At 36.5% G+C, this 26,084-nt stretch overlaps 1 protein-coding gene across 1 annotated transcript; it reads left to right on the forward strand.

Moving 5' to 3' along the window:
- The first annotated feature begins 23,993 nt into the window (after positions 1 to 23,993).
- Positions 23,994 to 26,084, forward strand: LOC145054269 (WRKY transcription factor 6-like). The gene is made up of 5 exons (XM_079002421.1): positions 23,994 to 24,360; positions 24,455 to 24,553; positions 24,668 to 25,042; positions 25,146 to 25,259; positions 25,335 to 26,084. Exons 1-5 carry the CDS (start codon positions 24,046 to 24,048, stop codon positions 25,944 to 25,946), a joined length of 1,515 nt encoding a protein of 504 aa, XP_078858547.1. The 5' UTR covers positions 23,994 to 24,045; the 3' UTR covers positions 25,947 to 26,084.

Below are 26,084 nucleotides of genomic sequence, written 5' to 3' on the forward strand. Positions count from 1 at the left end.
TAAGTGCAGCTTTACTAACATAACTTTCTGGTAAATGTTTGGAAAGTTGCGGGCAGAACTTCGACTCCAAATACTTCTTTTCGTGGGGTTCTTAGATCCCATAGCGATTTCCTAAAATATCTAGAAACTCGGGAGGATCTGGCTCGAAATGGGGGGGGGGAGTTCTCTAGAGAAAAACGAGGAAATTTGTGAGGAAATAAAACAATCTTCGACATCTATTTATAGCTTATCATGAGGTTGGGTGCACCACACCCCTGATATAGGCACACTACTTTTTATGTAGGTGGCAAGCATTGATTACGGGCGTGACACGTGCCGTGCTCTGGGTGGTGATGTGACGCCATGCCCTGTAAACTCTCGAATCTACAAAAAATCATATCTTTCGTATAGGAGCTCCGTTTTCAACGTTCTTTATACCCCCGGTTTCATATCGACAAATGCTACAGCTTTCATTTAGACTTTCTTGGATAATTCACATTATATTTTTATTTTACAATCTATAAGGAATATACTATAAAAGTCTTTCTGAAATTCATAACTTCTTCATACGAGCTCTGTTCTCGATGTTTTTTATATCAACGGATTCATATTTACGAGGGCATCAACTTTCATTTAGATTGTTTTGGCTAACAATCAACTAATCTCCATTTTATCTTTTATGACACACGTTGTTGTATCCGGTTGGATGCAAAACTTTGAAAAATCAAAACTTGCTCATATGAAGTCAGATTTTGGCGTTCTCTGTATTCACAGGTTCGTGATCACGACTACCATAACTTTCATCAAGACTATCGATCCTAAATAATCTTATATTTTTAAACGTTTATTTAACGTAACTCGTTAAATTTGTAGTAAAATTTTATACAAATGTTTTAAGCCTATAATATTTCTCCATAAAACATGTACGCTATATATAAATATCATTTATATAACCAATATCTCGTATAATGGATTCTTATTTATTTACGATTATCCTATTTAGGGATTTAATTGTATGATAAAACAATTATGTATAACTTATAATCCTTAAAATGTCTAGCCGAAATTCGCGGGTGTTACAATTCTCCCCTGCTTACGAAAATTTCGTCCCGAAATCACAAACTTGGTGAATAAATGCGATCCACTCCACTCTCTTTTAGTTCTCCCAAGTAAGAATTATCTCTGTAGAGTACCCTCACAATACTAAATCAACTCATTCCCTTATCTATACCCGAAAAGAATATTCTAGGATCCTTTATGACAGATTATCAACGTGTCGACCTAGTTTCATTATCAACTTTGTTAATTTAAAACTTTCACCATAAATAAACATCTTTATTACGATATATTCCCCCACACAACCATTCCCCATATCACTAAGGATTAAATGAAAAAGTTCACAAACTTTACTGTTTCGTGTCTTTTTCGAGTTTCCGCTTTGTTGGGTTAAAGTTGTTTTCACATTATCTCTTATATAAGTATCGTCAAGAAAATCATAGAATAATCTTAAATCAAAACCTTTATTTTTTTTCATGATAATGAGTCTCTAAAACCATTCTTTATAGAGCAATTTTACGCATATGTGATACCCAGAAAGACATACTTTCATCACTTGGTCAATATAAATCATAACACATCGCGGTCCTACCCAATCCCGGGATACTTGATGATAAGATCTAAGATAAGATCGTCCTATTTACGTATATGTACATGCAAAGGTTTAAAGTTCCCTCGCGATATTTGATGTTGTTTCCTCACTTGACAACCAAAACACCCATTCGAACAACTACATAACAAAACTGAAGGTATTAACTTCTCCTAGCTTCTTGCAATGCAAATCTCCTAGATCATGATGTGAAAACCGAAGTCGAGTTTGCTTTTTCACTTTTCCTTAATGGTTCATTGTCCCCCACTTTGGGTTCAAACCTTCACCTGTTATTATTCACGACTGATCAAAGCCTAGGTGACTCTGCCTATGTGATTTGTAACACCTTTTCTTCTTGGAAAAAACTTTTTATTGTCATATCAATGACTTTAACATCTCCAACATAGTATCACTGCTTGTGTCTACAATGTGTGGTCTTATCGCATAACTCAACCACAACCTGATCAAGATCACGGAAAGAATGAAGACATCGACCAACGTACACATATACAAAATACTATAAAAGGGTATTACTAACATAGTGTGAATTAGAAGAAACAATGATGGTTGTTGAACTCAACAATATATATCCCTCTTCTATGGGATAACTAAATTTATTGTGTTCCAATTGATCATCTTGTAATGACCCTTCCAACCATGTCTGCAACACTTGGGTGAAAACACATGTAAGACACTTGCATGCATCTTTATATACTAGCTACAATGCATGCAGCTCCCCTAGCCTCCTAAAATATAATCAATAAATTTGAACTTATCTACCGATGGTGTTGCTTAAACCTGCACCCGGTCTTTCATTCTCCAATGCACCTTCAGTCCTAACTCATGAGTCATAAACTCGAATTTTATCGAAGATTCCGTTCCTTTCTAAATTCGTTCATAGACTCAACCACATCATAATATGTAGCATCTCTAGCCACTGGCTACTCAACCCCAATGCAAGCTAAAAGTCTTTTGATGATCACTTCGATCACCACTTACTGAAATTTATCGACTATAACCAGTCGTACATCGCATCAATCAACTTACACAAATATATATTAACTGGACTCAATTATTTAAGACCACTTGGTACTAAACTAGAACCACTCTTCTAGACTTTACCATACTACATTTGATAACAAAAACATGCAAAAAAAACTCAATGACCAGTGCCTTAGTAACCTTGTGACTCTTCCAGATCCAAGTATGTATCATGTGCTTCTTGTAGTATAGGCCTCATGTAAGCAGACCCGCTTATGTGAAGGCTTAGCCAAGTTTGAAGCCAACTGAGCATCTCAGTGGCGGCCCGCCTACGGCTACATGCCCATTCAGTGCTATAAGGACTAAGGGACTGAATTGGCACCATCTTTTCAGCTATGTCTTTGTTTGAATCACTAACAGTTTGGGTAGGCCTACAGGACTGGAATTCTGAAAAGAAGGAATGTCTGGCTTTTCCTATTCTAGTGCAGCGGTATACTACCTTTCACACCTATTCATACTCGTCCCAAGAAGCGCCTCGTAGTTCCCAAGTTACTACGAATGAAAACCACAAAAGCAATTGAACATATATTTATGGGTTCAATCGAGCACATACAACAAATCTGCTTAGACTCAACTAGGATTTTTGCGTCTCTATTAGGCACTGTAATAATGACCATATGCTTTACTAAGTACTTTCTAATTTTCCTAGACTCCTCTTCTAGGATTTTTCTCACGTATATGCTCGATCTAGCATATTCTAACATTTTTCCTATGTCACTAGGAATTCCACTTCCAAACTCTTCGTACAACTTCATCCTTGTATAATGTCCAATAGCGTGTCACGCTATACCAAAATTTACTCTAGTGGTAAAACACTCTACAACTATTTGTATCTCCTATTGACACATGCAAATCACCAAGCATATCATTCTTCACTTCATCATCCTTCTGTAACATCGTTATTCCTTTATAGGAGTCAATCTGAAGGAATCCATATCTTAACAACAAATCTATATTTCTACATTCATCTCCTAGTCGAGATGCTTTTAAAACCTTGGTCGAGTCAATCCAGATACCAACCCTGCCGATGCGAAATGTCAATATTTAATTATGCGCAGATCCAGAACCACACCTAAAAACTAAACAACGCTCCCCCAACATCCAACGATTGAGGGTACCCATACCCAGGAACCAAGATATACCGTGTACAGACTTTGACGATAGGTTGACGTATCCGATGCACACCACTAAATCAACTCGAAACTTTCGAAGCACCTCAACTATTGACGATGAACAAAAGGCCAACGATCTAAAATGCATTGAAAACTAATCCAATGACCCATTATGCTACTAAACAAAACCCACGTGGAGCTAAAAATACCCAAAATCTAAAGCTGATTTGTCGATCAATAATTGCCCAGACTAGACTATAGATAGCAATATATACAACGAGTTTATGAATCCCTCTACAAGCAATACTCAACCTGAGAGACCCAAATGCCTCTTGATCTATTCACCAACATCCCGTAGGAACCACTAGCTACAATGACCTCCTTGTCCAACAACTTCCTGCTGCGAGACGACTCGTGCATTTCCTGATCATATACATCTGATAACAACTTGCTCTACTCCCCATAATTGACAAAATCTTGAACCAAAGTCTCACATACCCGAACCATAGACCCCTACGAAACATTCTTCTGATTCCATAAACTCGAACATATCGATATTTCTCTAACAAGAATATCTAGTTCTCCCCCCACTTACGGTTCGAACTACTACCAACTAGTATTGCAAACAAACCATATCTCAAACTGGGTCATCCACGTACATACCACCCCTGATTCTTGGAATCTATAACACAACGCAAGATGATCTTCCAAATAAATGTTGGATTAGGTGTCTAAGTTCATAACTATTCCTGGAATGTACTTGACCCGGTTGGCATGGTCCATTTGGGTTGCATTGCATTGCAACACTTTGATAGACTAAATGAAAGAAAGGACACTTAAGTTTTATTAATATATTATAAGTTCTAATATATTAATAATATTAATTAATTAGTATTGATCAAAGAATTAATTTGGAATTAATTAAGTGATCAAAAAGAGACTAATTAAATATATGGGGTTGATTGTGTAAATCATCTATTGTTGTATAGTGGGCTAAGGATCCATGGTTTATATGAATTGGGCTAAAACCCATAAGGTGGTCCATGGATATTCATGGAGGTTAAAAACCCATGGATCATGGAATATGAAAAGCCATGCACATTAGGGTTTACATCGAGTAACCCTACATGTGGCACACTCTATAAGAAGCCCCATAGCAAGCAAAATCGACCATTAAGTGAAGAACAAGAGGGCTAGCCAATTTTGAGTGATAAGTGTACTTCTCTCAAGGTTATTCCAAAATTTGTGGTGTTGTGTGAGACATTTGAGGCATCACACTTGAGGTGCTAGGCTCACAAGGTTCTCTAGGAATCCAAGCAACAAGATAGGTATGTTTTCTTACAAGCTTTTATGATTCAAGTTCCCCATGCCATGCTAGATAGGCTATGAACCTTGGAAATCAAATTTGCATGTATCTTAGTAAAACATAGATCCAAGGTTTTTAGGGTTGCATTACACCTTAGGAGTGTTAGAATGCTCAAAATCCTTCAGTGGTATCAGAGCCTAGGCTTGCTTTCTTGATACTTGATGCAAACTTGTTGAAAAAACTCAAAAAAACTCCAATCTGCTAAGTGAACTCGCCGAGTCCATGGGAGGACTCAACGAGTTCATGAGTAAAATCATCCTACTCGTCGAGTAGGTTCTTGCACTTGACGAGTAGGAGGCCCTGAATGCAGATTTTCGAGTTTTGCTGCTCGAAATGGACTAGAAACATTACCCTAAACTGTTTTGGTCTTATAAAACTTGTTTTAGCTGGTGTAATGGTTATGCTAATCCAATTTCAATAGCTATTATCAAAATTTCAAGTCTTATATGTGCTTTTATGATTCTTGAAATTGTTGATATGAATGTTCATGAACTTATTAGTATGGTAGATCATAGTAATTACTTTTGTTAGTTTAATTCTTGATCTTGATGTGTTTTAATGAAATCCATAATTTGTCCTCAAGTTATGGATTACCAAAAGTCTTTCTTGTAAAGTCCATTAACAAACACATAAGTTACATAAAATGAAAAGTCTCTCATTTTAATAAACCATTAAATCATAAGTTATGAAAGATGAAAAGTTTTGAAAGTTACAAAACTTGCCCTCAAGTTTTGGAACATGTAAAGTCACTTTAAAAAACTTTAGTTCCAACCCCTAGAATTTTAAAAGTTAAAATTCAACCCTCATACTTTATAATATTATAAGTTAATAATATATATATATATATATATATATATGTGTGTGTGTGTGTGTGTGTGTGTGTAAGAACAAGTCATTTTACCGTTAGTAGGCATCATTCATGAAGTCGGTCTATAAGGGGTATAAGGTTGTTACCTCTAAAATGGCAGCTTAACGGGTATCCACTCTCACCCACCGCTTCCTTGACTGGTGGAGGGTCATTAGCCAAACGGATAGGACAATGACTTTAATCCTCATTGAAATTATGATGAATGTAAAGTAACTAAATGTTTTTATAAATTCCCAATCTTAGTTACTTTAGGAAATGTGAATAAGGTGCTAACCCATGAAATTACACTTTTCACTTTGCTTAAGTCGTTAGTGGAGCGTATGTGGTTAACCAGCACACTAACCTGGACTTAACATGGTAGGCAAAGGGTGGCTTAAGGTTTATCATAGATAGGTGGAGCGTGTATGGTTAACTGGCACATCGGTTGAGTGATAAACATTAAGAGTACCAAGTAATTTGCATGGTTACTTCACACCTTGTTTTGTCATCCTCGGCATCCCAGTAACAAAACTTGAAGGGCACACTCGAGATTGAAACATGTCATTGAAAAGCTCAATGAATCTCAAAGAATCTAGGAGTTTCAAAACCAATTAAAACCTAATAATTTATTTTGTTTTCATGGTGTAAATTGGTGAATTGTCATTCACCTACCTTCGAATATTTTATAGCTTGGATTACGACATCCCTCTTCTAAGTTATAAAATATTGTGTTGGGTCCCAGCCTTAATATTACATTTGGGTGTCTTATTAAGGACTATCTTTATATCTAATCTAAACTTGTCTTTCTTCTTCTTCACATGTCTTCCAACAATGTTATTTCTGGATCAAACCCTATTGGCTCCTTCTCTCTCATGAACCTTTGTGGGAGAGTCATCTTCGATGGTTCCAACTTTATGGATTGGATCCGGAACATCAGGATGGTCACTCGTTACGAGGACAAGGAATATGTCCTCGAAAAGGAGCTTAAGGAACTTGACGAGTCGTTTGCTACTCCTGAGGAGATCGCTGAATACAGGACTCATGAGAGAGATGCCACTAAAGTGGCATGTATCATGTTGGCCACAATGACAGTCGAGCTCCAAAAGTCCTATGATGACTATTACCCTTTTGAGAAGCACCAGGAGTTGATGAACCGTACCATCAGAGTGCTTGTCAAGAGTGGTATGAAATCATCTCATCCATGATAACAACCCGGATGAAGGAAGGTGAACCTATCACGGGCCACATGCAAAAAATGCAAAGGTATGTGGACCATTTGCTGAAACTGATTGTGAACTTTCCCAAGGAGTTGCCAATTGACATCATTTTGCACTCCTTACCTTCATGTTATGATCAATTCCGAATGACGTACCACATGAACAAGGAGGAAGTTACACTCAACAAACTTTAAGGACTCTTGAAGACCGCCCAAAGTGGTCTTAAGGGTAAATCGATTGTTACCACTCCTACTCCTACCGCAGCCCCTATCTTGGCAATCGGGCAATGTAAAGGGAAGAAGAGGAAGAGCCCTTTGAAGGGTACCAAGGGAAATTCCCTTGATGGCTCCTCTTCAATTGGAACCAAGAGAGGTTTTGTCACTCCTTCTGCTAACCCTAAAGAGGCTGAATGCTTCTATTGCCATGAAAAGTCACACTGGAAGCGAAATTGCCCAAAGTACCTGCAAGATGTTAAGGATGGGAAAGTGAAGCCCAACCATGTAGGTATTTACATTATGTTGTATAATAACTCACCCTATTCTAATTCTTGGGTCCTTGATACCGGTCGTGGTATTCACATATGTTCTGATTTGCAGGGACTAAGAAGAAGTGAGAATGTGGAGCATGGGAAGATAAACTTAATCATGGGGAATAGGAAAGCTTCACCTGTCACCAAGATTGGAGTTTACTCTTTGTTGCCTAGTAGTGGGTTTACATTAGATTTGAATAAATGTTGTTACTCATCTGAGATGGTGAGGAATATTATTTCCTTTCATGGTTTGTACAAACAAAGGTTTACCTTTTTGTTTGATAATGAATGTGGTGGTAATAATGCTTTCTTTAATAATGATCTTTATTTTAAAGCATTACCTTGTGATGGTGTGTATAAAACTCTGTCGGTTGTAGATAACCTAGGAAATAATGTGTTGTGTATCGATTCTTCCACTAGACTGGATAAAGCATCATTATGGCATTGACGTCATGGACTTGTAAGCAAGAAACGCATAGGCCAACTCCAAAAGGATAGAGTCTTGGAGTCGTTTGACCTAAAGTCGGATGATAGTTGTGAATCTTGCTTGCTTGGGAAAATGACAAAGTCACCCTTCACTAGTTCTTGTGCTAGGGGTGAGGGTTTGTTGGATCTCATACATACTGATGTGTGTAGACCCTTCAGAACCGCCACAAGGGATGCTAACCGCTTCTATGTGGCTTTTACTGGTGATTTTAGTAGATATGGATATGTCTACTTTATCAAGCATAAGTCAGAAACCTTTGAAAAGTTCAAGGAGTTTAAATAGGAAGTGGAGAATCAGTTGGGCAGCAACATTAAGATCCTTCTATCCGATCGAGGAGGTGGGTATCTTAGTACAAACTCCTTGACTATCTTAAGGAATGTGGGATTGTCTCACAATTGACACCTCCCAAGACACCACAACTTAATGGTGTGGCTGAGAGGCGTAATCGAACCTTGTTGGATATGGTTCATTCAATGATGAGTCGATCTTTACTACCAATCTCATTCTGGGGGTATGCCTTAGAGACTGTCGCCCATATTCTTAATCTAGTCCCTACCAAAAAGGTTGCCAAAACACCTCACGAGATGTGGACTGGAAAAGTTCCAAATCTGGACCACATTAAGATTTTGGGATGCGAGGCTTTCGTGAAGCGCGAGACTCATGATAAGCTCGAACCTCGAAGTGAGAGGTGTATTTTCATCGGCTACCCACATAAATCCTTTGGTTACCTCTTCTACAGACCCAATGATAATGTGGTCTTTGTATCAAGAAGAGGAGTCTTTCGCGAGAGAGAGTTCATAAGCCAAGGAAACAGTGGGAGGCAAATTGACCTTAAAGAAATTCAAGAGTCAAGTGGTGAAGGAACCTTAAACCCTAACAATCAACCTAAAGAGGAAGCTCCTGTTGATCCGACAGATGAGTTCGTACCTCTGAGGCATTCCACAAGAGTTAGGAATGCACCTGAGCATTACTATGGTTTCCATATTACTGCGGAAGGTGATACACTTATCAGTGATAATACACTGGTAAGTCTAGATGAACCTAACAGCTAAACGGAAGCCATGGTAGGCCCTGAGTTTGCCAAATGGAAAGAGGCTATGGGCAGCGAGATATAGTCCATGTATGACAATCAAGTTTGGAATTTGGTTGACAATGTACCATGTCTTAACACATTCGGGTGCAAATGGATCTTTAAGAAGAAGACTGGCATGGATGGTAATGTACACACTTATAAGGCGCGATTGGTTGCAAACGGCTTTTCTCAAACTCTGGGAGTTTATTATGATGAGACCTTTTCACTAGTAGCGAAGATTGAGTCTATTAGGGTTATGCTAGCCATTGTTGCATTTCACGACTATGAAATATGGCAAATGGATGTCAAAACCGCTTTCCTTAATGGAAAGTTGGCTAAGGATGTTTACATGAGTCATCCAGAGGGTTTTGTCAGCACAGAGTACCCTAATAGAGTTTGTAAGCTTGAGAAATCCATCTATGGATTGAAACAAGCACCTCGCAGATGGAATCTTTGTTTCGATGAGAAAGTCAAAGTGTTTGGCTTTTCGAGAAGCGAAGATGAATCTTATGTATATGTCAAGGCTAGTGGGAGTATAGTTAGCTTTTTGGTACTATATGTGGATGACATACTACTCATAGGAAATGACATCCCAACTTTGCAGGAAGTAAAGTCCTAGATTGGGAAGTGTTTCGCTATGAAGGATCTTGGAGAAGCTGGATTTTGAGAAACAGGAGTAAGAGGCTAATTGGACTTAGTCAGATTACCTACTTGGATAAGGTGATGAACCTATTCAGCATGCAGAATTCCAAGAAAGGATAGTTACCGATCCAGAGTAACGCCAGATTGAGTAAGACCCAGAGCCCAAGTACAGAGGCTGAGATAGCAAAGATGAGTCAAATATTATATGCTTCCATTGTAGGCTCGATCATGTATGCTATGACTTGTACTTGTCCTGATGTGGCCTTTGCGTTGAGCATGGTCAGCAGATATCATGGGAACCCTGGCAAGGCTCACTAGACTGCGGTAAAGAACATTCTCAAGTACCTGCGGAGGACTAAGGACTGGGTCCTTAACCTCGATGGGAGTGATGACTTGAGAGTTGTAGGGTATAGTGATGCTAGCTTCCAGACTGATAGGGATAATTTCTGCTCTCAGTCAGGCTGGGTCTTTACCTTAAACGGAGGAGCAATTACTTGGAAAAGTTCCAAGCAGGAGAAAGTGGTTGATTCAACTTGCGAATTAGAGTATATAGCAGCAAGCGAGGCGGCAAAGCAGGCTATATGGCTATAGAACTTCATTGGAGACCTTGGAGTTGTACCAGCTATAAAGGAGCCTATAGAGATTTTCTGTGATTGTGAAAGTGCAGTTGCCTTAGCCAAGGAACCAAGGGATCACGGAAGATCCAGACACATCGACATAAAATACCATATCATCAGACATCGAATAGAAGAAGGACGCCTTGTGGCAAAGAGGGTATCATCGGATGAGAACCCATCAGATCCCCTCACGAAGGGACTGGGTAGGGTTAAGAATCTTCAGCATGCGAGACACATAGGGCTAAAGGATGCTATTAGTTTTAGAAGTTAGATAGATTTGAAATTTGTAAAATGTATTTGACATTTGATGATAAATAAAAGTTTTTGTTTATCTATAAGTAAAGTGTTGCTATCTTCTATCAATCGTTTACTATCATTTCATTTTGCATGTTTTGACTTCCAGAATAATTATGTTGTGGTATATAATATTATTCAAATTCTCCACAGTCGGTCATATGTTGGAAGTAGATATGAATCAAGACTGTCATGAATTTGGCTTGTAGATGTCTAAGATGTTGGACATAGCAAGAGTTGCTACAACACTCATGAGTGCTCATAAGTTTTAAGTATTGGATTCAACCCATGCTCACTTGTATCACTTCATGAAATTTATATCGAGTGATCGTGAGACGGTAATATCATATAAGTCTTCAAACCTAGAGATATGAGTTGCTTATACATTGATTGTACGAAAACGCATTGGTAACTCGATGTTATAAAACATGCCTTTGTGTATGATTCAACAAGTAGTAAAACAAGCATATGAGTCAAAGTTTATCTGTTCCTTCTTGGATTAGACGTGATATTTGGGCCCCTCAATGATTTTGTTGTGACCTATGTACCGGACCCGGTCAGAACTAAATTGATGTGTTCGATTAAGTTCTATGTCAAACAAATCGGAAATCGGGAAACAAAATGCTGGACAATAAGTAAGACATTGTTCCATGTATTTGTCTAGCTTATATCTAGAACAGAGGATTATATGATCACTTATCTTAAATGGCGTATCATCATCATCTCAGTTCCACGAGACCTTGAAAGAGCTACGATTGTTGATCAGTTCCTAAAGTCATTCTTGCGGTTATAGTTATTAGACTTATCCAAGTGGGAGACTGTTGGATTAGATGTATAAGTTCATAACTATTCTTGGAATGTACTTGACCTGGTTGGCATGGTCCATTTGGGTTGCGTAGCATTGCAACACTTGGATAGACTAAATGAGAGAAAGGACACTTAAGGTTTATTAATATATTATAAGTTCTAATATATTAATAATATTATTTAATTAGTATTGATCAAAGAATTAATTTGGAATTAATTAAGTGATCAAAAAGAGACTAATTAAATATACGGGGTTGATTTTGTAAATCATTTATTCTTGTATAGTGGGCTAAGGATCCATTGTTTATATGAATTGGGCTAAAACCCATAAGGTGCTCCATGGATAGTCCATGGAGGTTACAAACCCATGGATCATGGAATATGAAAAGCCATGCACATTAGGGTTTACATGGAGTAACCCTACATGTGACACACTATATAAGAAGCCCCATAGCAAGCAAAATCGACCACTAAGTGAAGAAGAAGAGGGCTATCCGATTCTGAGTGATAAGTGTACTTCTCTCAAGGTTATTCCAAGAGTTGTGGTGTTGTCTGAGACATTTGAGGCATCACACTTGAGGTGCTAGGCTCACAAGGTTCTCAAGGAGTCCAAGCAACAAGAAAGGTATGTTTTCTTACAAGCTTTTATGATTCAAGTTCCCGATGCCATGCTAGATAGGTTAAGAACCTTGGAAATCAAATTTGCATATATCTTAGTAAAACATAGATCCAAGGTTTCTAGGGTTGCATGTACACCTTAGGAGTGTTAGAATGCTCAAAACCTTTCAATAAAGACCAAGAAAAATCAAAGAGATTCTGAATCTCAGATGGAGACCTTGGAACTTCCAATCATAACCCCCTCTTAACAACAATAATCCCCTGCAGATGCTCAATCAATAATTCCGACAGTCCATTCACTAAACCGATTCTCCATCTAGAAATGAATGGATTACCATTTACCCCATCCACAAACCCCCAACCATCAACTAGAACCTAACCTAACTATATCCAAAAAAATAGACCCTTGACTTCATCTCAAGGAAACCATACTACAAGAATCCTCATCTACATTCCCACACTGCCATACTGTCGCCAAAAACCGCAACCATCTAGCCCCATGCTAGGTTTACATCCTAACTGTGAAAGTCACATGCATGCTCACTCTTTCCTTTAAATATAGAAAATTAGAAGGACATAACACCCACCATAGATAGTGACATTCCAATCCATTTGCCAATCGCTCAGCCTCTGACTGTAATCGTCAAGTCGATCACCACAACCACTTCCTTCTTGAGTCTCATGACTCTACTGGAACTACCATGAGTAAGGCCCTCAAGAGCTCAAAATCAACTAACTCACCTAGATCTTCACCATTCAAATCCAAAGTGACATGTCCACTAAGACCCAAACAATCACTAGACCTATCCTCAACCGAAACAACAATAACCAAAAGATCGATACATACGGAAACACTATCATGAATCATGGTATCAAACCATGCCATCTACCCTTAACCATCCCCTTAGAATCCTCATGACTTCCCTCAATTCGATTATGGATCATGTGCTTCCAGTAGTATGGGCCCAATACTACCTGTCACACCTATCCATACTTTCCTTAAGAATCATCACGAGTCCTTTATGTCACCTACTCATAATAATACTCTTAATGACCGCTAAACAGCATAACTCCCACACTAAAGCACTTCCTAGGATCTTCTAGGATCCCCACCTCACTCTACCATCAGCTGCTGAAAAAACCCTATTAATGTCACCTAACTACTTCATGAATACAATTACATGCAACTAAACTTAAATAATATGTCGACTAAAAGACCCAACCCTACAACGGTGAGACTCAAACGAGAGTTGTGCAATAGGTCCAAATAAATCATTCTAAAATTGTTTAACCCTTGTGGCATGTAACTTAGAATATTCACTTACTAGTTAACTCACATCAATATGGGTCCTACAAAGCACAAATAAAGCAACATTCGAGTAATGAAACCGACTGGCACTAAGACACCATAAAAAAATCAGACAAATCCTTACACGCAATTCCTAACCAATAGTACCAAACATCCAAGATACAAATGCACCCTATATCCATTCTCAATAGAGTAACAAACAATTCCTTCAAGCTGGCCTGCTACCACCACACCACTCCTATGGAACTTCCACCAACCATGTAGCTATTTGTGCATGCTAATGATACATAACACTTGATTCCATAGACGGCCGAATACTTGATGATACGCTAAGCCTAAAAGCAGACGAGGAACATGAAATAAGGCTAAATCAAACATTCTCATGCTATAAAATCTTAGTTATGTACAACTATGATGCACACACTAAATAACTATAGTAATGATGTCAATTCCATCTAGCATACAAGAAATTCTTCTAGGCTATCAGGCCTCATAAATTAGACAATTCTATAATGCAATTTTTGAAGATCCGTAGCTTATAAACTGGCATGCAAACATTCCATATCATATAACATATCAACATGTATGGGTATTTTGGGAATCACTTACTTAAGCTCAGATGATCGCACACATCACACCCCTTTTTCTTTGTAAAAATATTTAGAAAACATATCTTTTGTCAAAATTATCTCCAATTCCTATATTTGAGTTCAGACATAACCAAGAGTGTGCTCGAATCCCTCAAACCAAGGCTCTGATACCAACTTGTAACACCCCAAAAATACCGAGTAAAAATTTTCATTTTAAATAAGTTAAACTATTCATTAATTTTTCCAAAAATGATCAAAACCAAGGTATTCTGAAAAAATCAAAGTAATTTGTAACATTCAGTGTGGAATAAATCTCTAGGGGGATGCAGTGCGATCAAGTCGGGACCTTTTTTTTGAAAACAGAAGTACCTGAAACCATAAACATAAAACCGTAAGCACAAAGCTTAGTGAGTACCCAAAAATACCATCACACAACATATAACAACTTGCATACTAGGTTCAAAGTCATTGGACTGGATTACCCCTGATCCCATATCGTGAGTCTGGCTTGCCTTTCTGGCCCACAACTCATGTCTAGATTTCCCCAGAGCCCAAAACATAAGTTTGGTATGCCCTTTCTGGCCTACAGCTTATGCCTGGCTTGCTCTTGGGTTTGTTGGCTTTTGCACATAGCAGTAATGCCTCAACCTAACCGTACTATGTCGACATATGCAACAGATAAAACATATAACAGCAAACAGATAATCATGCAGATCTCAACGGATCACTACAATATAGCAACGTCCTAAACCAGGATACATAATCTATTGGGCATCATTTGTTCCTTCCACCCAAAAGTACGTTGACGAAACTCACCTAAAGTGAAGAACCCCGAAACAATGAGATGCGCTCCCCTTTCTGCACTTCTTGCTCCCACAAATCCACTAATTACCAAAACCAGGTAAAATCTTAATCAGCGGTCTGAAACCCTCAAGTTTAACCCAAAGTTAACGGTCACTTGAAGTCAAACAAAGCTAAAGTCTAAGGCAGGATGAATATGCCCAACATACTCAATCCCTATGCTCAGCATACGAGACTCAAGACCAGTATGCACAACGTACTCCCATGTATGCCCGACGCACTTACGTCCAAGACAAATCCTTTATTTAGTGCTTATTCCTTAAATACCTTTCTTCCAACACTCAGATCTAATCCCAAAAGACATTCCAAATCATAAAGTTTCCAACTTTATGATTTCGCAAGGCTAGAAAGAGACCAAATCCATAACCCTAACTTATCATAAGATTCTAAGCTTCATAACTCATGCATGAATGGAAGGAAAATATCAAGATTGCATTTTTATGACTTAACACCCTCAAACACACCTGGAAATGCATCTCACAAGATCTGGAACAACTCACACTTAAAAGGACCAATTTGTGGGAAAAAGGACATAACTTTGACATCTAAGCTAGATCTATCAATGGAGGCGTACATGTATAAACATTATTCCCTGTGGAGATGAATAAGGGAGGAGATATTTCATTTCCAAAGTTCTTTCAAGATTCCAAGCACTACTAACACATTCTTCTTCCTTCAAAGGCACCCAAAAACACATTCATTTGCTCATAAGGCTCAAACTAAGGTTAGGGTTTCAACGTGGATGTTTGGAGAGATGGAGGCTGAGAATGGAAGAGGTTTAGTGGAATTAAGGTGCTTAAATAGGGCTCAAAACCCCAAATGTAGGGTTTGGGTTCTGGTACCATATACCTAGCGTACCATGTGACAACCCGATATTTCGACTCTATGTAATAACCTAAAAAGTCAAGTATTGTAACTACTTTTTAAATAATGAAATTAACTTCGAAAATAAAATGTGCAAAAGTCTCTATAGGGATGTCTATTATGCTAGATAATGTGTCAAGGTTTACAGAAATACTAAGAACACTAAAATTCGAGTTATAACGAAGAAGTTATGACCATTCTAAGATTTCCGACAAAACCGGCAACACCGATTAAACGAAAAACGCGAAGTTTCAATACAGTAGTTTTTAGCCTTAAGTATCTAAATGAAATTTGTAGATAACATTAAACCGTGAGCGTACATAAAAAGAACGTCCAAATCTGACTTCGTATGAGGAAGTTATGATTTTTCCAAGATTCGGGTATAGTAGTAGACAGCTAAAAACTCAAAATAGAGCTCGAGAGACTTTTGACCAAAACAACCTAAATGAGAATCTAAGGTCTCAACATTAGTAGCACAACGACGAAAAGTCTGACGAAAACGGACATCGGATGAAGAAGTTATGGATTTCACACGGACTTTTCGTGTCCCGGCCCGTTAAAATAAATAATTAAAAATAAAGTCAAAATTAGCCGATGAAGTCTAAATAAGAGCTGTAGAGCATATTTTCAGCTACGCGTGCATATAAAGAACATCGAAAACGGAGCTCGTATGCGAAAGTTACGGATTTTACAAGTTTGAGACCCGAAACCCGAGGCTATCAGGCTTGCCACGACGTGGCACAGTTTGTCGCGACCCGGCAAGTGACTGAGGGCGTCAATCAATGTAAGAGGATAGGATTGCTCCCCACTATTTGGCACCCAAAAATCCCCCCTATAAATAGAACTCTTGGGGTGTCGGGTTTAGGTGCTCCATTCTTCCATCTCTCGTGCTGAAACTCTGGGGTTAAGCTCCCGAAGCCCCGGTTTTCACACGCAAGTTCCGAAGGAAGGTTCTACAGATTCTCGAGATTCCTGAGAATCCCGAGAAAACCGAATTTCACAAGCCGAAGTTCTGCTCGATTTTCATCTCGCTTTCTCCAACTCAATCAAGTGAGTTCATACCCCTATAAACTACACTTTCAAATGTTTATCAATGCTTTTTATACATTTTTAAGCGGGGGGGGGGGGGGGGGGATACAAGTAAACATACGGTTATTATCGTGTGTAACATAAAGTTTCACTATATACCCTTTTCTATCAAGTGAATCATATGTGATTCATAACTATTACATGAGAACTTTTGTATGCAATATATATTCATGATAACATCTTGTCTTATGGAAATAAAACATGTTCATATATATATATATATATATATATATATATATATATATATATATATATATATATATATATATATATATATATATATATATATATGCGAATCAAACCCTTTATTTATACTTTAAGTATATGTGATCATTTATGCCACCTTAAATGTTATACTTTACATAACAAATGAGCATTACATTAGGATTTACTATACGAACGAAACACACACTTTGAAAAACTATAATAGGTATAGTTTACGGGAAAATCATGAACATTTACATACTAGAAATACTATATCAAAGAAATACTTTCATATACACGAACAAATGGACATTTTCATACGTAAATCTGTTTTATACTAAGTTTTGTGAGACATTTCACGTACTTTCGAGTATGCATTTCAAGTCTTGTATTATATACCATAATCCCTTGTAGGGGGAGCATGATACTTGTGTATAGATCTATATGGGATTGACAATCCCGAACCTAATCTGTTAGCTACAGCTAGGCTGTCAGGCCTGAGGTGACAAACGTCATAACATTCCAACGCCTGAAGAACGTTGTTACAGGCAGTCTGGGTCATTAGTATGGTTATAAAACTCACATGGAGTATTAAGAACTTATTGATTTACAGGGTTATCAAATGCCTTAGTGATTTTATACTTACACAAATCTACTACTCTAGGCATGAAAAACACGATTGCATTTCAGTTTTGAAACTTTTAAACTACCACACACTTATGAATGGATATTGGATTTCTAAAGGCAAACCTTCAAAACAGTCGAGTCTTTGAGGAAGACTACTTTTATACTAGTAGGAAATATTGGATTTTCTAGGAGTTTTTTGAACATCTACAAACAAATTTCATTTGATTTTATCCAAACATTGTCACTAAATACTTATGAACTCACCAACTTAAATGCTGACCTACTCTTTCAAAACTACTTGTATTTCTCAGGGATTCAGTAATACAGGCAAACTACTGCTTTTTGAAGAAGGGACGTTGCGGCGTTAGTTTATTTTCATTTTGACAACATATTGTAATTGATATTTTGGAACATGTAATACCTACAAATGATGTAACCTTTTCAATTATATATATGTTGGTTGTGTTTGCTTTCTTTACTATGTATTCAACTATTTCAATACTACATGAAGTCATCCGCCCTCGAACGATTCCGCCGTTCTGGTTTGGGGGTGTGACATACCAAATGGTACGCCCAGCGTATGCCCTTAAAGGTGTGTTTTTCTGGCAGCTAGTATGACCAATATACTACCACATTTCGTATCCAACTCAAGATTAAACCTGCTACAACTTCTTCGTCTCAACTCTGATTTTGGCATTCTTTATATGCACGGAAATGTATTGAAGAGCTCCACAATCCTATCTAATTATTTTGAACTAAAAAACTCGTTGAACTAAGATCCACGATTCATGCAAGAAACCCGGTTTATGACTTTTCATTTTATACCCTTCGGCCCAAAATACATTTCAAGGATTAGATATCACAACCATTATTATCACTTCCCGAAAGGTCTAAACATTAACTCTTTAAGGCCCAAAGCCTTAACACAATCGACTTTTGGCCCTCGACCCTGAATTAAGAAATGATCAGAATCCGGGTGTTATAAGAATTGCTTCTTTCTATTGAACAATTACAGTTCACCCCTTGCACCTTTAGTTAATTCTAATTAATCATGAATTAATTTCAGATTAATTCCGATTAATAATGAATTAATTCCGTCTATTTCTAATTAATTTATTAATCACATAATAAATTAAAAAATCATTAATTAAAATTTTCTAATTAATATATTAATCACATAATATAATAATAAATCATTTTATATGTTTCCTAATATCATTTCTAGCTATTTTTGGTTGTGAGGGTCACCCGAAAAGGACTTTATTTTTATTCACTAAGATTATACCAATTTAGTTAAGACCTTAGACACCTAATCCAATAAAACCTAGGAAGGGATCCAAGGCTATAAATAGGGCCTTAGAGATCTCAATCTTTATTGCATATTTGCTTGATAAAATTTGTCAATCCTTCTTTCTCCCTCTATATGTGATGCTTTCTATAATCCTCTTTGGGTTTGTGAAATTGACCCTTCTCATAGTTATTTTTATTCCACTCTTTGGTGTCATTGGGTCTGATACCATGAGAGGGATTCTGGTTTGGGTCCTCTTATCCAAGCAACCTTGACGAGGACACTATCTTAAGCATGGAAGTTAATGGCTACATAAGAGGTATGTTATTCTTCCTTATGTTTTATGTTTTAGTAAAGTAGTAGTAATAACATGAAACTTGGATCCTTATGGTGCCTAAACACATAGGATTATTGTATGTTTCTGTTGTACATGATTGTGTGTTTAGATGCATATAAAACTCAACAATCTTTTCATGTAATGTCTTTTCAGGAGGTCAAACTCTCTTCCAGTTGGATGATTGGACTGATAGAGGGACTCTTGCTTCTCATTTCCTTTGTTCGTTGGATTTGGACTCTCCGAAATCTTGCTTTATTTCAGAACAAATTTCTCAAGATGACTTTACTTGGAGATGGAAAACAGAATCCTAGATTGTCGTCCTAGCTACATGAATTGGCCTAGCTAAGCGACCTCCTTCGCAACTTGTTGCCCTCAGACACATGGAAATCTAACCTCCCCCATGATGGAAAGAACTATGTTAGTGACCTCAGGTACAAAATTGACTCCCAGTTGACTTGTGAGGCTGATAACCCAACTATTTGGCTTTAGATGGTGCCGCTTAAAGTCACTAGTTTTATATGGAGGGCTTGTATGGATTGGTTCTTCTCATCGAAACCTTAAGCCGAATAGGTGTCCTTATCCCCACCACCACCTGCCATTTTTTTCCCCATTTGTATCGAGGCCACTGACCACATCCTAGTCGAATGCCCCTATATACATGAGGTTATGTTCTAGATCTTCAAATTGTGTAATATTCTGCTCCAAAGCTTCACAACCGTTAAATTAATCATTCATTTTGCTGCAAACTGGGGTCATTTTCCAATGAAGAGGAAGATTCTTATTGTGATCATTTAATGACACTTTTGGTGCATTTGGAATGCAAAAATAATAACCTCCTCAAAAATCAATACTCATCTCCAACAAAAACGATCGGTTACATTACCAAAACGATGTTTAATTATTAATTGTAAAGATAATTTGGATACTTGTAATTGGACCAATTGAGCTTGTTGTCCTTTTAAAACCTTGTAAGTTGTTGTTTTGGTCTTTTTTGTCTTATTTCTCTTAGGTAGTGGTTGTTTTTTTTTTTTATTATTTTTTTTAAAATTCACCGTTTCTAATAAAAATGTTAATGTAACAATATAACTTTTTTTCTACCTTTTATACTTATTGCGATAATACATGAACTCCTCTAAATCTACAATGGATATATAATATACACATATACTAGTCTATATTATATATGAAACAATCATAATCTTTGGTATGAAATTATAATTTCTTTTCTATTTTTTATATTCTTAGAAGACTAGTAAGCAGCTAACAAAGACTACCTCAAAAGTTTAGAAAAATCATGATATCCAATCATTTTTTTTATATCTTATATTGCATCTATCCATACGGACAAATGAAAAAAAAAAGATCTAATTGTTTCATCTATCCACTTGACGGATGAAAGAAGTGCAATCTAAAAACCTTAATCCAAACTAGAGTTTGCACTATATTAGATATTTGCATGTAAGCAATTTTATGGTTGATCTCTTATTTAAAATTTGGTATGTTACACTTAACAAGTTAATTTTATACTCGAATTTATAAAGAAATTTAATCTTGCAATGTGATCAATTCCAAAACTTAAAAGTTGTTTCCATTTCTTTATAAACAACTCCACAAATATAGGGGTTAAAGTGTAACTAGAATAAACTATAGGATTGGAATTCAATTTCTGGGAACGCGTCGACCTCGTCTTTGACAGAAGGCCAGAAAACAAATGAAGTCGAGTTAACCACCACTGTGGTTCCTACATGACAGCTGTCAAAACATAATCTTTTCTTAGTTTGTAGATACTGTTTCCTTTTTAGATTAAATTAACTAATTGCAATAGTAATATTTAACGCTATTTAAATAATATCACCGTTTAAACACGAATTAACATTTACTCATCATCCAACATCTCCTGCAATTATTTGAATCTCATAACTGATTAGTACATATTAATTTTCTTTCCATATACAACAAAATATATATTAAAATCAATCTATTTTAATAAAGGAATTTTTTTTGTTACATATTATATTATTATTGATTTGCCAAATGTCATCTTATGTTTTTTTTTTTTTTTCATTTTATTAAATTTCATATAATATTTAAATATAATATAATTACAATAAATTTAATAATAAATACATATTAATTTCAATAATTGACTTTTCTTCTATTTTTAACGTTTCTAAATTAAAACTTAATTAGTTTTGTTTGTATATTTATCTAAATTATTTGTTTAAATTAAAAAAAAACACTTTAATTTTAATAATTCAATATTTTCTAATTTTTTTTTTTTGAATAAATTCGAACTTTTCCAAACGTTTAAAATTTTCATATTTTTTAAGATGAACCCGTGTAACACATGCTTACACCTAATGTTTTATTGTACAACTCTACAAAACATAATTTGCTGTGTATGAAAAATTGTTGTTGCGTATGAATCGTTTCCCAAATTTTTTATCTTTTTCAAAATATAGTAATTTTTGAATTCAGATGATATGTTTACTGAAAACTTAAAATTATTTTATACTTTAATTTATAGGGTTAGATGTTAAAGAATACAAAATACTTACAATATATATCGTAATCTTACATTTTAATAAAATCACCATCTTATGTAAATGTTATGTAAGTAGTATAAAATATTATATCGAATAGTAAAAGAAAAGGGTTGTTATATCTTATATGTAAAATATATTTAATAGGTAATAATGTATTAAACTAATTAAAGTGTTACAAAACTCTAATAAATAAATGAGTTAACTATAAATTTGGACGTTATGTTATACGGGTAATGAAAATATAGAATCAAATATTAACTACTGAATCAAAAACCATATGAAAATAATTATTGTTAATTTCTAGACATATAACATACTCATAATTGAAGATACAAATGTTGTTGAGGTTGAATGGAGTGACTTTGGTACCACCTTGGCATACGATGACTCACCTAGGCAAACACCGGCTGCCACTTTGGCATGTGGAGCTTGGTAAGGCCAGACGGTATGGAGACCTTCTCACACGTAGTTATCCTACATGGATCCTATGTTGATCCTATGTGGAAGGGTTTTCCACTAGTGAAAGGGCTATGAAATTGTTTTCACTCGTATATATGTTCTAAGGAGACCGGATAGCCTAAACAATTCGGCGAATTGGAGTAGAGGAGAGAGAAATGGTTTTTACCCTTTTAAAAAATAACTTACTTTCCAAAAAGTAACTATTTCTTTTCAAAAAATTTAAATTTTAAGCCTTTTTCAACCAAAATAAATACAAACATCCGTCTTCATTTTTCACTACTATCAAACCTTTAATAATCTATCTCTTTCAAACGTTCAAGATTCATAAACTTCTCTCAAAATGACTTCTTGAAATGCTTGGCCAGTGCATTAATCGATGTACATGAGGACCCGATGGTTGACATCTACGATCATGGTCTTCTTTTTGGAACAAAATCAACTAACAATTCTACAATGAAATTGGTCAGGCTGCTACTGAAACAAAGAGAAAAGGCTAGGCACAAAACCTAAATGGCAGTGCACTTTAATGTATTGTATAATAATCCACAATGAAACGTAATTTGCCAAATGGTAAATATGATGAAATGCTCATGAACAATTCTCTTGCAATTTTCCACCAAAAGAAACATTTACCTTTCTGGTATCTAGAGTTTTGACAAGTTGTCAGGAGAAGACAAAATAACGCTAATATGTGGATGGAAGTAGTATTATTTTAATGTTTTATGTTTTCTCTATGCTAATTGCAAGTATCATATCTTTTATTGTCATCTACTTGTCATTTTAGTATTAATGAAAATTTTAGTTTTATATTAATTATAGTGTTTTAAATAATCAAAATTAAAAACAAATGTAACATTCCGCTAGCTTAATTCCTTAAATTTGAGATGTGGACCTTCGCCATGTTACTTTTGCATTTTCAAAGACACATAATTCTACATTGAAAGTACAAACTCTTTCCGTCTTTCGACTAAGGGACCTGATATTTTCTTTCTTAGTCATCAACATCTAGATTTTTCCTATATATTCTTTGTTAAAAATAGCTTCAGTTTCATTATGAAAAAAACTGAAATAGAGATGCCACCAAGTAAAGGAAATCACATGTTATTCTAGATGAAGATTTCATCATTTCTTTGAGGTGAGAGTTGTGTCGATGCCTTCACCGATTAGATTAGGAGAAATGTTGTTTTGGAGCTTTATAGTAGCAATATTTCGTGGAGACGATTTGGGTTTTAAATAAAAAAAATGGTATAATAGTTTGAGAGTTATTAAATCCATTTTTTTTGTCTTACTCTAAATCAATTGGTGAAATGATACAAAAATATTTTGTATTTTTTTTTTATAGATTACTAATATAAGGTTGATAATTTTGGCCATCCAAAATTCCAGCTATTCCTTACGTCTGCAATGTGTCAGAGATAGAAAAACACATAAAACATAAATCACAAAAAAACAAAAACAAATCAAATCCCAGGTCTCTGAAATAAATAAAAAAATATCTAGATGAAGAAAAACACAAAAACACACGCATGGTATATTTCTGGTCTTCAGTCTGAACTTCCCATTTTTATTGCCGAGTCCACTGCTTCATTTTTTCAAAAATGTCCACTCCATCAACCGGAATCTCCTTTGATTCAGATCGCATCACATCCGACCACCGCCACCACCACCAACTGGAATTCATGGACTCCACCAGACACAACAGGTCGTCGTCATCACATTCGCCACCACCAACCACCATTCATTTCCCTGTCAACTACCTTGACCCTGATCCTTACAAATCTGATGATAAACGGATTAACGAAGTTGATTTTTTCAACGATACGAAACACTATCCATCGAAGTCGATCGATTTTGATCTTAATTGTAAGGAGGAGATTACTAAACCTGCTATCGATTTGGATTTTAATGTCAATGTAAGATATGATGATGGTATTTTATTTTATTTTACTTTTTTCTCTGAGTTATGTTTATTCTGTACTTTGTTGTAATCTATCGTTGACTCTATAGACTCGTTTGAATCTTCTCACTGGAAACACAAGCAGCGATCAATCTGTAATCGACGATGGCATCTCTCCTAGTTATGAAGATAAACGAGCTAACCACGAGGTGCGGATATATATTAATTATACATACTTCTAAGAGCTCAATGCATGATTTTAATGTGTCATGAGTCGAAATCTGAATTTTGTTGTAATCAAATTTTATCTTTGATAACTACAGTTAGTTAGTGCTCAAGCGAAATTGAAGAGGATGAATGGTGAGAATCAACGGCTGAGAGAGGCGTTGAATCAAGTGATCTACAATTACAATGCACTGGAGAATCATCTCGCGATGATGATACACCAAAAACAAAGAGGTGAAAACCCTAATGGAGAAGGATCTAGAAGGCAGGTTATGGATCTGGCTTTAACACATCCAGCGAAAGCTGAAACCGATAAGAATTTGCAGTTGTCAACGTCAGAAGAAAGGAACAACGATGAACAATCGATGCGACCAATTCTTAACAACCAGAACACTGGAAATATAGATCAATCTTCTGAAGCACCCATTCGGAAAGCTAGGGTTTCTGTTCGTGCTCGATCAGAAGCTTCCGTGGTACGTAATTAATGAGCAATATTAGAGATTCAGTTTTGATTTTGAATTCTCGGAATGACGACGTAACTCAATTAAGAATTTATTTCTTTGGTTTGTTTGTCAGATCGCAGATGGATGTCAATGGCGGAAATACGGTCAAAAAATCGCAAAAGGAAACCCATGTCCACGAGCATACTACCGTTGCACCATGGCAGCTGGTTGTCTCGTTAGAAAACAAGTAAGCAATTTCATTCTTATTTTTCAAAAATCGATCGTATCTGTGTTCGAATTGTCATGCATGTTTGATGAACAGGTGCAAAGATGTGCACAAGATAGATCGATCCTGATCACCACTTACGAAGGCAATCACAACCATCCTCTCCCGCCTGCCGCCATGGCAATGGCCTCCACCACCTCTTCCGCCGCAGGAATGCTACTTTCCGGGTCCATGCCAAGCTCCGACGGCTATTTAGGAAGAAATCTCCTCCCTTTCTCTTCTAGCATGGCCACCATCTCAGCATCCGCCCCGTTTCCGACCATCACTCTAGACCTCACTCAAACTCAAAACCCGTTACAGTTTCAAGAACCATTCTCTAACCCGAACCACCTGCCCCATATTTTCGGGCAGTCTTTATACAACCACTCCAAATTCTCAGGACTTCAAATGTCTGAAAACATGGAAGCCAGCTCCCGACCGGGGCAGCTGCTGCCACCTGCCGCGTTGACTGATACTGTTACAGCCCTCACGGCGGATCCAAATTTTACGGCTGCCCTAGCAGCGGCGATATCGTCTATTATTGGTGGCGCCGCCGGCGGGTCCCGTGGGAACAACAATGAGGAAAACGTCAATACCACCACCATCAACAACAATGGTCATGGCAACGATAAAGTCAGCAATTCAGGTTTTCAAGGAAATTATCAATAACAATCCATGAGCTGGTTTTATTCATTTGTTTTTGTAGTTATCTTCCTATTAATACACACATGTTCCCTATTACCTTTTATATATACATAGTATATAAAGTATTTATTATTTAATGATAAAAAACCTTATTTAATTCAA

The sequence above is a fragment of the Lactuca serriola genome, chromosome 5 (assembly GCF_051521515.1).
Source record: "Lactuca serriola cultivar US96UC23 chromosome 5, Lser_US96UC23_V15, whole genome shotgun sequence".
Taxonomy (NCBI): Eukaryota; Viridiplantae; Streptophyta; class Magnoliopsida; order Asterales; family Asteraceae; genus Lactuca; species Lactuca serriola.